This window comes from Octopus bimaculoides, chromosome 26, assembly GCF_046866305.1.
Source record: "Octopus bimaculoides isolate indiv1 chromosome 26, ASM4686630v1, whole genome shotgun sequence".
In the NCBI taxonomy this organism is placed as follows: Eukaryota; Metazoa; Mollusca; class Cephalopoda; order Octopoda; family Octopodidae; genus Octopus; species Octopus bimaculoides.
The window spans coordinates 1583887-1598043 of record NC_142953.1 but is presented as its reverse complement, the minus strand read 5'-3'; the positions used below and the strand labels follow the sequence as shown (position 1 = coordinate 1598043).

The 14157-nt window shown below is 39.3% G+C and overlaps 1 protein-coding gene across 4 annotated transcripts in view; it reads right to left on the bottom strand.

Annotated features, from left to right (window-relative positions):
* LOC106871852 (TNF receptor-associated factor 4) overlaps window positions 1-13799 on the bottom strand; it is a 60509-nt gene extending 46710 nt beyond the window's left edge. For 3 of the 4 annotated variants that reach the window (XM_014918575.3, XM_014918577.3, XM_014918579.3), the window contains exon 1: window positions 12860-13765. In XM_014918575.3, coding sequence (XP_014774061.2) covers window positions 12860-13002 — 143 coding nt within the window. In that variant the 5' untranslated portion in view covers window positions 13003-13765. Of the gene's footprint in view, window positions 1-12859 lie in introns of all 4 variants that reach the window. The other variant, XM_014918576.3, reaches the window with a different exon arrangement.
* Window positions 13800-14157: the final 358 nt, after the last annotated feature.

Sequence of the window (14157 nt, the reverse complement as noted above, 5' to 3'; positions counted from 1 at the left end):
CGATGTGCACTTAAACTCATTCATCCGTATGAATGCATTTCACTGATTGCCGTTCTGGAGAGTGAGAATGGGTGTGGAGTGAGGTGAGTGGTGGGGAGGGGGGAGAGGGGGAGAGGGGGAACCCCAGGCAGTTAATTGTTACCTCACAGGAAAAAACACACCGAGACGAAGCAATGTTGAAGCCGGTCTTTTTGAAGTTAAGTAGGAACCACGGACCCGACCGGCAAGCGGATCTCGTTTCAGCGGTGCACCTGGCGCCACTGCCACCCTCGCTGCTGTCGGCACCACCACTGCCACCGCCATAAACACTACTACCTCTACCACTAACACCACCACAACCATTTTCACCACTACTATCACCACTACCGCCACCACCACCACTGCTATCACCACCGCCACCACCATCATCATCACCCCTAGTGTTGTTGTCATTGTTTTTGCGATTATTGCACCCTCTCTCTTTCCACCCTATTCCTCTCTCTCTCTCTTCCCTTCTCCCCTCCTCCTTTCTCTCTCTCTTCCCTTCTCCCCCTCCTCTCTCTCTTTTCCCTTCTCTCCCCTTCCTTTCTCTCTCTCCCTCTCCCTCTCTCCTCCTTTCTCTCTCTCTTCCCTTCTCCCCTCCTCCTTTCTCTCTCTCTTCCCTTCTCCCCCTCCTCTCTCTCTCTTCCCTTCTCTCCCCTTCCTTTCTCTCTCTCCCTCTCTCCTTTCTGTCTCTCTCTTCCCTTCTCCCCTCCTCCTTTCTCTCTCCTCCTTTCCCTCTCCCCTCCCCCCTCTCCACCAGTCTGTATCCATTCCAAATGCCATTACGGTTGTTCTTTGGCATCTAACATACTATTTACTATAATTACCGTCGCTGGTGAAACTGTTATTATGGCGTGGGAGGAGTGGGTGGAGGTAGACGTTGCAATGGAGTAGGAGGATGCGTGCGCGGGTGGGGGAGTAGTAGTGAGATCCTGACTAATCACCTCCACGAACCAGTTTCAAATCCTACCCTAGAACTGTTCCACGTCACCAGTACACATTTCAGATAAGGCATAAACACCACAGCTTCCCATTTATTTCCCACCAGTTATGACCATCATGCAAGAAAGCGGTATTACTAAAAAACATATAGTCTAAGATACACGATGACTGAACAAACAACAGGATTAGAGAGCCTTTGACTGTAAGTCTGTTGGAACAGATCCGACTTCAGGATAAACAAAAAAATCTTGCTTTTAGTATTGTTTTTCTTTGATTTTTTATTTTTTCTTCATCATCATTTAATGTCCATTTTCCATGCTGGCATAGGTTGGACAGTTTGACTGGAAACTGGACAGCTGCGCCAGGCTCCAGTCTGATTCGGCATGGTTTCTACAGCTGGATGCCCTTCCTAACGCCAACCACTCCGAGAGTGTAGTGGGTGGTTTCTACACAGGGATACAGCACACCAGTCCTAACACCAGACTAGACTTAGTAATCTATCTACTAAACTATAGACTATACTATGTGCAGTAATCTTCTAAAATATTCATCTTTGTGGTTTTGGGATTAGCGAGAAACAGTTATTTTCTCTCATCAAGAATGGAATTTGAGATCTGAAGATGCTGACATATAATGCAGGGCCAATTATTGTTTCATGTGTGTGAATGAGGTATAACTTCACCCAGGTAATTAAGGGCCGTGTGTGTGTGTGTGTGTGTGTGTGAAAGAGGGAAAGGATAAGTGTAGGAAGAGAAACAGAAATGCAATGTGTTTGAGAAGAGTGTGTTTGTGTGAATACATGCACACATATATACATACGCGAGGAGATATTTATACACACACACACACACACACGCAAATATATACACAAGTTTTCACACACACACACACACGCATGCATACACACTAATATGCACACACCAGTCCTCATACATATACAAATATACACACGCAAGTATTCACACACATACATACACACAAGTCCTCATTCATATACAAATATATACACATAAGTCTTCACACACATTCATTCATATAAATACGCACACATAAGTATCCACACACACACACACACACACACACACACACATTACACATAAAAGTATTGAACACACACACACACACGTTAGCACTTCCGCCCCCGACCCCCACCTCCCTGGCATATATATAAATAATAAACAGATATGTTTATGAAACACGTAACCAAAAGAGATTTCCTTGACACAAAGTAACCAAAAACGCCATCCGAGTCAAACAAATGACATTTTGATATCTCCCCCCCCCCCCCACCAGATTCTGCGGTCTGTAGACATTGCATAATGGGCCTATGGCAGCAACGCTTACCAAAATAGCATCACAACATGAAAATAATGTGCCAAACAGATGTGGGGGGAGAAATAGCAGAGATTACACGAGGGAAAAAAATGCTTTTGTAATGAAGCACAAATGACTAGAGTTGCAAACAGCTAACCTTAAGTACAAACACACTAAAAACAAAAAAGAAAAAAATAACATTCATTGCTGCGAACAGAGGACAGTGAGAGTCACTATGTGGTTATATATTGTGGTAGAAATAGCAGCTAAATGTCCCTTAAATTCTATCGAGCTTAATCGTTTTGTTACCATAATGCTGTTGAAATATTGTGTTTATTTCAAATAATTTTTTAAATAATGACAGGATTTAGTAACAAAGTTTTGATGGAAGTTTTTTTTTTTAATTTTAGATCGCTTTAACCGTTTTGTAATTGTATTTCTCTTAAAATACACAGCTTTCGTTTCAGTAAATTTTGAAAATAATGAAAAAATTGAGGAAAATGACTGTCCTAAGTTTAGCGAGGGTTTGGAACATAAATTATGGAAAGTTTTAATGTTGATCGCTTTAAACCTTACACCGAGAGTGTAATGGGTGCTCTTTACGTGCCACCAGCACAGGAGCCACGCCCCATTAAAAGTGCCACCCGGGGCAGACCGAAAGCTACACTAGTGGCAGAATTGTTAACTCAGAACGTAAAGATGGACGGAATACGTGCTAACAATTCCACCAACTCACAACCTAATATATCGATGTTTAAGCACACCAGATTAATAACACGATGCAGAAGTCTGTCCCATTATTATGAGAGCTCATCACACGGTCACTGTCTATAATTGCACAACTTTATAGATGGAATGTGAATCAAAAAGGTGGGTTGTGTGTATGGGTGGGGGGAGCCAGATTACAATTGGTTTTATCTCTATTATTTAGTTGCCATAGTAACCAAAACAGATTATCAAATATGCATAAAGAGCTTTATCGTTTCAGTTTCATTATTTATCTACGTGCATTGTTAAGTAGGATAAAGGCTGGCTGTTGTGTTTAAGAAGGCACAGGACGACGAGTGGAGGGATACCAGTTGCAATGGGTTTATAAGTAAGGTAACTGCTTAGCAATCCATAGCCCCAGTCTGCCTGGCTGACAAACGAGTTCAGAAGCGAAGTAAATTGGTTTGCTGTACAGAAAAGGAAAAGGCAAAAATATATCATTTCAGGTAGTTCCCTTTATAGGGGAGTGATGGTTTTCCGACAGAACTCAATAACTAGATTGGAGAGAAGAGAGAGAGAGAGGATAAGAGAGGGAGAGAGAGAGGATAAGAGAGGGAGAGAGAAAGGTAGAGATGGAGAGAAAAATAAAAAAAAGGTAATTTTGTAGATGTTTTGCAAAACCCTTGATGTGAAATCATATGTTGACCCAAATGGTGTTGTCTTGGGTGGGTCGTTTTGCCAACACAAACACTTACACTGGTTCTATTTCATTTATTATTAACGCGGCAAGCTGGCAGAATCATTAGTACACTGGACACAATGCTTAGTGGCATTTTGTCTGTTTTTACGTTTTGAGTTCAAATTCCACCCAAGTCGACTTTGCCTTTCTTCCTCCCAGAGTTGATAAAATAAGTACAATTTCAGTACTGAAGTAATCGATTTATCCCTCAATAAACCCATTGATCTCAGCACTAGAATTGTACCATATTGTATCGACACCCAGAAAGATTACAAGCAATGCTGATGTTGGCAGGATTTGAACTCAAGAATAAAGAGCTGGAACACGTACCACAAGGTATTTTTTCCCGACACTCTTGCGATTTTGCCAGCTCACTGTTTAAGTTACTACCGCGATCATGACATCATGAAACAGATGGTCCGGAATAAAACTGGGGGAGTCAGGTCTTGTGGAGGGTGGAGGAGGTTAGGGGTGGAATCAGTTATAGACCGAAAAACAGGAAGTGTTTGTTGGTGAAGATATCACTGCAATATTGATGTTGAAATTGTTGCGAAACGACTGGTTGTGGCAATGGGTAGGCTTTCTGGTTTGGTACTGGGTAGACTTAGCCATCATCGTACAGACCAATAAAGGAAGGCAAAATTAAGGAAAGCAAAATGAAAAGAAGGTAAAAACAAAACAAAAAAATTACTCAAACCTAAGAGACCCAGCCCCCGCCCCAACCCCTGAAGGAGTTGTGGGAATTAGGGGCTGAAGAATTATGTAAAGGGCGTGCGGGGGGAGAATTAGGGTTGAGGAATTATGTAAAGGGGGTGTGGGGGGAGTTAGAGGTGAAGAATCATGTAAAGGGAGTGGGTGGGGGAGAAGTAGAGTTGAGGAATTATGCAAAGGAGGTGGGTGGGAAGTAGGGGTGGAGAATTAAGTAAAGGGCGAGAGGAACGGTGAAGGAGGTTGGAGGAGGGGGTGAAAATGGAGTGTAGCGGGGTGGGGGTGGGGGTGGAGGTGAAGGAAGCAACGAGATTGCAAGAGATTTGTCACGGTAACAGCTGACAGGATATTTATTGAGAGTAAAATGAAATATTGCAATAATGATGATGATGATGATGATAATGGTAGTGGTCGTGGTGGTGATAGTGACTGATGATGATGATGATGGTGGTATCAGTGATTGATTATGACAATGATGATGATGGTGATGATGGCATGGTAACAAGAATAATGAAGATGGTGGTGGTGGTGGTGGTTATCACAATACAAATGTGATTATGATGATGATGATGACAGCCATTGTAATAATGCCATTGACGATAATTGTAAGAAGCCCGTTTTGTAATCATGTGGTTTTGGGTTCAGTCCTACAAAATGGCACCTTGGGCAAGGGTCTTCGACTACAGCTTCAGGCCTTGTGAATGAAGGTCAACACGTGTGCGTGTGTGTGTGTGTGTGTGTGTGTATGCACCTCTTCATGTCTGCCCTTGAAACTGCTTGACAACTGGTGTTGGTTTGTTTACATCTACATACATTTGCAATTCGGCATAAGCGACCAACAATAAACGTCGGACCAATTAAGAAAAAAAAAAAAAAGATAACATAGGTACTAGAGTTGATTTGTTCAACTAAGGTCTTCCAACCCACTGCTCCAGCTTGGCTACAGTCCAACGACCGATAGAAGCAAAACAAAACGTAAAAGATTAATGAAAAAGGGTGGAGTCTGTCAGAATCTCGTGTTAAATGAAAGATAACAACTGGATTTCTTGCTAATAATCTAAAATAACAACAGAAATAAACGGTGTTTATACTCCCATCAGCCAAGAAAAACAGGAAGAAGATGTTGCAGACAGTATCCCCCCCCCCCAAAAAAAAAGATAATTTGGTTAACTCTTTCACTGCGAAATTAGATTTCATGGTTATTCTAGTAATGATTTTAACTATCTACCAAAAAATAGAATTGATATTTTCTGCAAGTCTGTTGTCTCAATAAATTTGACATGTCTCAGCAGAAAATAGTTTCAAACTTGATATTCCTTAACAGAAGACAGATTGGTATAGAAAACTGGTAGTAGTAGTGTGTATGTATGTGTGCGAGTGCCTGCATGTGCATGCATGTGTGTGTGTGTGTGTGTGTGTGTGTGTGTGTGTGTGTGTGTTTTCCTGCTTTCTGTTGTAACAAATAACAAAATGACGAAGGACATTGTCAATGAATGAAATGGTATGATCTAACGATGTCGGTGGGGGGTCTGTGATGAATGAATCTGACAGAAATTGGGTAGTAAGTTCTGTCACGAGGGCGGGCAGGCGGGCAGGAAGGAGGACAAAATACCTAAGTCACCTGGTTATTCATTTATAACCTGCCCGTCCCCATTCCCCCCAAAAGAGAGACAGATATAGGACAAAGCAACAGCGGGGGTGGAGGGGGAGGGGTGAAGAAGCAGAAAAGCAGCAGAGAAACAGTGAAGAGAGAGAGAGAGAGAGAGAGAGAGAGAGGAGGAGAAGAGAATGATCAAACAAGCACTGTAGAGCAGGTGAGGTGAGAGTGGACACAGGTGAAACATGTTAATGATGGTGGTGGTGAAGGGGGTGGGGCGTTTCAAAGGTGGAATCAGCAAGAAGGAGACATTCCGACATATTTGAACTTACATACATATAATAGTGATTAGCGTTTGACCTGGGAAAGTAAAAGGAAAAACAAAAAGGAAAATAATGCACCAAAACAGAAAAAAAAAAACACCAATGTAAGCAGAGTTTTGCCAGCCTGGAGCAACATCTGCTGTAGATGTATAATCTTCATAGAGAGCCACCCTCGCCCACCACCTTCGTGTGACAGCTGATAGATTCTGCATATTTATTGTTTGGTCGGCTGGTTAGTTTTGTGGGGTTTTTTATTGTTTTTTTTTTGAGGGGAGGGGGTTGGTCTGTTGCTTTTGACAAAGTTGTCTACAAAGGAGAAGTGGATGCTTAAAATCTTACACACACCCCGCGCCAACCACCACCACCACCACCATCCTGAAAAATTTATTTAATCACAGAGTTTAAGTGTGGTCAGTCATTTAGCTAGAATCTGTCCAACGTAAGAAAGGAGGAGGGGGGAGGGAGAGAAAAGGGGGGGAGGGAGAGAAAAGGGAGGGAGAGAAGGGAGAGGGGGAAGGGAGAGAGGGAAGGGAGAGAGGGAGGGAGGGGAGGGAGGGGAGGGAGAGAGAGAGGGCAAAAGAGAGGGAATGGTTCTGCCCAAGTGTCGAAACCACACTGATATCCTTAGGGCAGCTGAAGATGGAGGTATGTTGGATTGTTGGTATGGCTATTTTTGTATATGTGGAATAGTATTATAACACACCCTTTTGATATATGTGCGTGTGTATGTGTGTTTGTCATCCCCCCACCATCACTCAACAACCGAAGTTGGTATGTTTATGTCCCTGTAACTTAGCAGTTTGGCAAAAAAAAAAAGACCAATAGAATAAGTACTAGGCTTACATAGAATAAGTCCTGAGGTTGATTCGTTTGACTAAAGGCGGTGCTCCAGCATGGCCGCAGTCAAGTGACTGAAACAAGTAAAAGAATAAATAAACATATACGTCTATATGCATTCTTATGGATGTATGTGTTTGTGTGTATATATGTTATACACGCACACATATATATGTGTATATCCTGCTGTCAGTATATCGAGAGCTATACAGTGAGACATGCTTCAACCTAAATATTCTGCCTTCCATAGAAAGTTGGTTTCAAGGTCTGTTTATCAACCAACAGACAAAAACTGTGGCTTGATTAAAATTATAATAGGTGATCACAGCTGATGGGGGTGGCGGTGGGGGGAGCATATCTTAATTGTCAGTGTTTGTGAGTGTGAGGCGGTGAGTGTGTGTGAGTATGTGTAAATATGAGTGTATGTATGTGTGCGTGTGTGCGTGTATGAAAGAGTGTATATATGAATGTGCATGTGTGAGTATGTGTACATATGAGTGTATACAGATGAGTGTGAGTGCATGTGTGTGAGTATTACTCTACTCTTTTACTTGTTTCAGTCATTTGACTGCAGCCGTGCTGGAGTTTTGACTTTAAGAGTCCCTTCTAGCATGAGGCATTTATGTATAGTAATGCCCTTAATATAAATAAATATATTTATGGGGAATAATTAATAAATTTTTCCCTTATGAGGTTTTTTCACGCTAACTACTTGATAAATTCTTATAAAGATTTTATCCTATTTTAAAATTATATATATATATACACACACACACACACATATATATATATATATATATATATATATATATATATATATATATATATATATATATAGAGAGAGAGAGAGAGAGAGAGAGATATAAACATCCATTTATATCAACATACATACAAACTCAAACATACATGCCTATAGATGCACACACAGACACACACTTATACACATATCCATACCTACATGCATACATAAACACATACAAGTATACATTCACACACACACACACCTATACATACATACACTCCAAGTTCAAGCATCCCCTTCTTTTTATCCTGAAGGGTTTCACACAGACAGATTGCATCAGGTTTATTATTAGCAAAACTTAGTAATAATAGTAGCAGCAGCAGTAGCAGTGGTGGTGACAGCAGCAGTAACAGTAGTAGTAGTAGTAGTAGTAGTAGTAGTAGTAGTAGTTAGATGATACCCTTTCAGTGAACCATCTGGCTAATGTTGTTCAGGGTGGAGTACCTGCTATAGAGCCCCTCATTTTTTCCAATTTCTATTAGTATGTATGTATGTATACGTATGCATGTATGTATATATATATGTATGCATATATATGGATGTATGCATGCATATATGTATATATCTGTATGTCTTTCTGTCTGTCTGTCTGTATGTATGCATGCATGCATGTATGCATGTTTTGTTGTCTACATGCTCATGTGTATGGCTATGTTTGTGTGCACTTCTCTGCTACATAATTTTAAAACTACAAAAGCAAAACAATTATTCATTAAAGCTTCTCTCTGTCCAGCTGTGAAGTCACAACATAAAGAACGGAGATGTTTTGATAGTCATGCCTTTCCACTGAAAGCATGAAACATGTAATGGTATTTCATTGAGGTAATTTGAACCATTTAATGATCGTTTACTAATATGTATTCAAGAAGACCCACCCACCACAGCAGAACTAAGATCCTTAAACCAAGGAGCTCCATGAAGAGTATTGGTGTGGGTGCTGGTGCCATATAAAAAGCACTGGTGCCACATAAAGTACATTGGCGCTGGTGCCATGTACAAAGCACCAGTGATGGTACCACGTACAAAGCAGATTTTACCCGGCGTGCAAACGATTCTACCAGCTTATCACCTTAATAATAATAATAATAATAATAATAATAATAATAATAATAATAATAATAATAATAATAATGGTTTCAAATTTTGCCACATGGGCAGTAATTTGGGGAGAGGAGATGAGTTGATTAGATCGACCCCAGTGTTCAACTGGTATTTATTTTACTGACCCCGAAAGGGTGAAAGGCAAAGTTGAACCCAGTGGAATTTGAACTCAGAAAGTAGCTAATGATTCTGCCAGTTCACCGCCTTAACTATAATAATAATAATGATGGTTTCAAATTTTTGCTACAAGAGCAGTTTGGAGGAGGGGATTACATCGATTACATTAACCCCCTGGTACTTATTGACCCCGAGAGGATGAAAAACAAAGTCAACCTTGGCAGAATTTGAACGTAGTGACGGATAAAATACCACTAAGCATTTCGCCCCACGTGCTAACGATTCTACCAGCTCACCACCTTAATAACTATAATAATAATAATAATAATAATAATTCTCTCCACCCATTTTTATCTATGAGTCTGTTAGTAAATGAACAGAAGGTCCCATTGTCAACTGGCACTGCCGCCGCCACCACCACCACCACCTTCCTTCTCTCTCTCCTCCTCCTCTTTCCAGCCTGACATCTTTACTGGTCAGCTGACCAAATAGTCCTATTATACGTTAAAACAACACTTGGTATGTTTTCAGTTCCACTGCTCAACTAGTACATACCAGCAGAGACTTCTAAAGAACTAACAATCAATTATCTTTTTTTTTTAATGAGCAAGTTGGCTGAGGTGGAAGGGAAAGAGAGGGGGTGAGGGAGAGTGAGGTCAGGAGGGGATGACATGGGGTGGAGTGGGGGTGGGGTGTGAGCAGGTCCATGATTTTTAATAGAGCATGGCCGTTTGGAATTGGGTTTGTTTTCGCAATGACTTTATCTGTGTCGATCTGAGGCTAAAAAATATTTCTTTAGCGCTGCTGCTAGATTGAACCCGTGTCTCCTGCATTAAAGTGTATGTTACTCTGCCAATGGGTGAGGTGTGAAAATGAAAGATTTTGTGACATGCATGCCTTTCCTTGGAGCATTAATGGTTAGTGTAAGTATAAGGAATCGAACACTGTTTAAAAATTCGATGTGCTGGGACCCCCACACACAAACATACATACGTAAACATACACATAATCACACAAGCACAAACATTCATACACACGCAAACACATACAAACACAAGCACACACACTCATACACACGCAAATACATACACACACACACAAACACACTAATACAAACACATGTACACACAACATAGTCACATGCACACCCATATAAATACACGCATACACATTTTCACACGCACTCACACACACCCACACAAACACGTACACGCATACACACGCCCATTCACACATGTACACATTCACATATACCCACCCATATGTACACGCACGCACACACACACACACGTATACACGCCCACTCGTACATACTCGAGACACAATTATCCCTCAATAAAGCAAGGAATGTAATGGAAATGTTGATTTGGGGGGGGGGGAGCAGCACCATTTCCACAGAAGAATTATTATCAACAGCCAAATCGATCGATCTATGTGACGGGGTTGGATAAAAATAAGGGATCATAGGACGAAATATGGAACAAAGAATTACTGTTATTAGGGGAAATAGCAACAGGACACACACATATATACACGTACACACACACACACACTAATGCACGCGCGCACACATAACACAAACTTTTGAGTCACAACGGTTTCGAACGAATAAACAAACATTGAGCACTTTTGCTTCGGTCTATTAACCCCAAAACACTGTGCGCGCGCGCGCGTGTGTGTACATAATGAGCTAAGAGAAATAACTCGAAGTGACCAGTAAACATGCATTAGAACATCATAGACAATTACAGGTATATTAAATACCATACAACATATTTCACTTCTCTCTCTCCGTATGTGTGTGTGCGTGTTTATATATATATATATATATATATATATATAGTTTGTAGAAAACATGAACACGGTAAAAGAAGCACACTATAAGATGTAGAACAGTATATATTAAAAATGGAGAAGGCCGGTTTATGGGGATTACCTTACGTTAAGCTTTATGGCGTATCGTCAGATCCCCAAAATCTGTTGGCCTATGACCTCTTAAAAATATTTTTAAGAGGTCATGGCCCAACAGATTTTGGGGATCTGACGATATGCAGTAATGCTTAAACCTCTTTATGGACGGGACACCTAAGGTAATCCCATAAACCGGCCATCCCCATTTTATATATATAGTTCAAATTCACAGAAAACACAAGACGAAGACAGGTGGGGGGAAAATAGTCGAAGTACAACTCAATACATGAGTACATGTAATTTTTGTACATTTTGATACGACCTAAGTTACAAAAGCGGTTACAAGAGCCGAGTTTCGGGCATGGTGTGTATACATTATATATATATATATATATATATATATATATATATATATATATATAATATATAGGCACACGCTTACATTTATACATACACATACCCACATAGAGAGATATAATTTCGGTTCGGGTGGGAGGGATTACACTAGAACATCTCCCCTTCTATTTTACAGGAATTCCACATAAGCATGCACACATACGTATACATACACACATATACACACACAGACAGATAGATAGATAGATAGATAGATATACTGAGAGACGGAAAGTACGTTGTGATGAAGGTAACGTGATCATTTAGTGAAGTCGGTCGTAGTTTGGGGTGGGTGTGCTTCGTTGCTCAAATAAAGACAGGAAAGAGAAAATATATAAACATAAACACATTTATACATGTGCACGTATAAACACACGCAAATATAAATAGAAGTACATAGACCCGAATCTAAACACACACATACAGGTGTAAGTAAATGTAAACAAACATACGAACACGAATGAACACACACACACGAAGATGTAGATGTACACATACACACGTGTACGGATAAACATACACGCATAGGTGTAAATAAAGGTACATACACAGAACGTGTACATATAAACATACACACAGTTGTAAATACATGTATATGCATACTTACAGAGGTGTGAATAAAAAAAGCACGCACACACAGGTGTAATGTATACACATATATACACAGGTGTAAATAAATATATGCGCACACAAAGTTGTAATTAATCTGAGCACACAAAGGTGAGAAAATGAATATACAAAATACATATAGATGTAAGAAATACACACACGCATACACAGGTGTACATAAATATATAAACACGCAAAGTTGTCAATGTGCGCGCATACACACAGAGAAGGCGTAAATATATATATATACACACACACAAAATTGTAAATTAATGTACAAACAGGTGTAAAAATGTACACACAAAGGTGTGTATATATATATACACACATACAAAGATGTAAATGAATATACATACGCACACACAGATGTATAGATTAATACATACATACGTAAAGAAATATACACGCACACACAAATGTGTATATATACATACAGATGTAAATAATATATATATACACACACGCAAATGTAAATAAATATACACGCGCACACACAAACATGTGAATTAATGTACATACATTCAGATGTAAATAAAATACACACTCACAAATGCGTAAGTATACATACATACATACAGGTATTAAAAAAATAGACACGCGTACATAGATGTGTAATTGTATATATATATACATGCATAGGGAGAAACAGGAATAAAAATAAATTTTGAAAACAACGATTAAAAGTTACAAAACAAATCTGTCAGGTAAATTATTAATTACTTTTGTTTCCATACCTGAGGAATTCCTGGAGACAAACATCACAGAACCTATGTCCACAAGTTGTGATAACTACGGGATCCTTCATAGGTAGACGGCACAGGGGGCAGATACAGCGCCGACTTAGTTTATTGACGAAAGATAAATTATATCCAGGCATTATTATTATTGGTGCCACTGATAATTTTTAACCAAAATATCACTTTATGATTTTCCAAAATTATTATTATTGTTGTATTATTAATAGTCCGTTGTTAATTATCTCCTCCAGACTGAAATCATAGAATACATATGTATATATATGTGTGTGTGTGAGATTGTAAACTTCGAAGATAAATAGTTAACCTTAAGTTTTGTTATTAAAATCTCAAAGGCAACCAATTTATGTTTAAATTATTTTTAAAAAATTTGATATACATATGCAATAAATAATTGGTATCTTATACGATTAACTTTTTTAATAACTGTTTAATTACGAAATGTAATGAATCAAGAACATAAAACATTTGTACTTTGTGTCGGTAAAAAAATTGGTTATCCATCAACGTTTGTTTTTGTTTTTAGTGGGGGTTCATCTGAATCATTCCGGTGTGTATAAATAAATATCTCCTGTGTACGTATTTATTTTATACATATATATATATATATATATATACAGGCTTCGTAACGAAAACTTAAGGCCTGTCTCATCAGTTAAGCATTAAAGTTCATGCCTGCGATTGCATTGATATATATGTATCTATATATATCTGATACGCTTCTCCCCCACCACTGGCCGAAATTACGATAGCTGTAAGGTAAACTAGGTAGGTATGTATGTATAAATCTGTTAAGCAGTCATAAATATAAACCCCGGCATGTGTTTTTTTCTATATTCTGTAGGAGATAAAAGCTTCCTTCCCTACGACTGACGACTGACTGTCTTTACTTTTCGCTGCCTGTTGAGTTGGTTTCTCTACTTACATCCTTCCACCCCTCTCACTGGACGAAACCACTTACGAGCTGACTACGTCACAGAGAGAGGGGAAAACTTAAGTACTTCGTGTTGCGGTTTAATTGAGAAAAATAATGAAAATAAAACTAAAATAATATATTAAAAAAAACACTACTTCACTTCCTCGTGATACTCTGTTGTGCTGTTATTATTATTATTATTATTATACGTCTAGGGTTGATGGGGGTATCTGCCCTCAAACACTGCTGGGTCTTGTGCTTCTGTCAAAAACTGTTATGGTATTACATCGGACAACAAAATGTTTACCAGCATTTCACCCGTTTTTATGTTCTGTGTCCAAATTTCATCGAGGTCGACTTT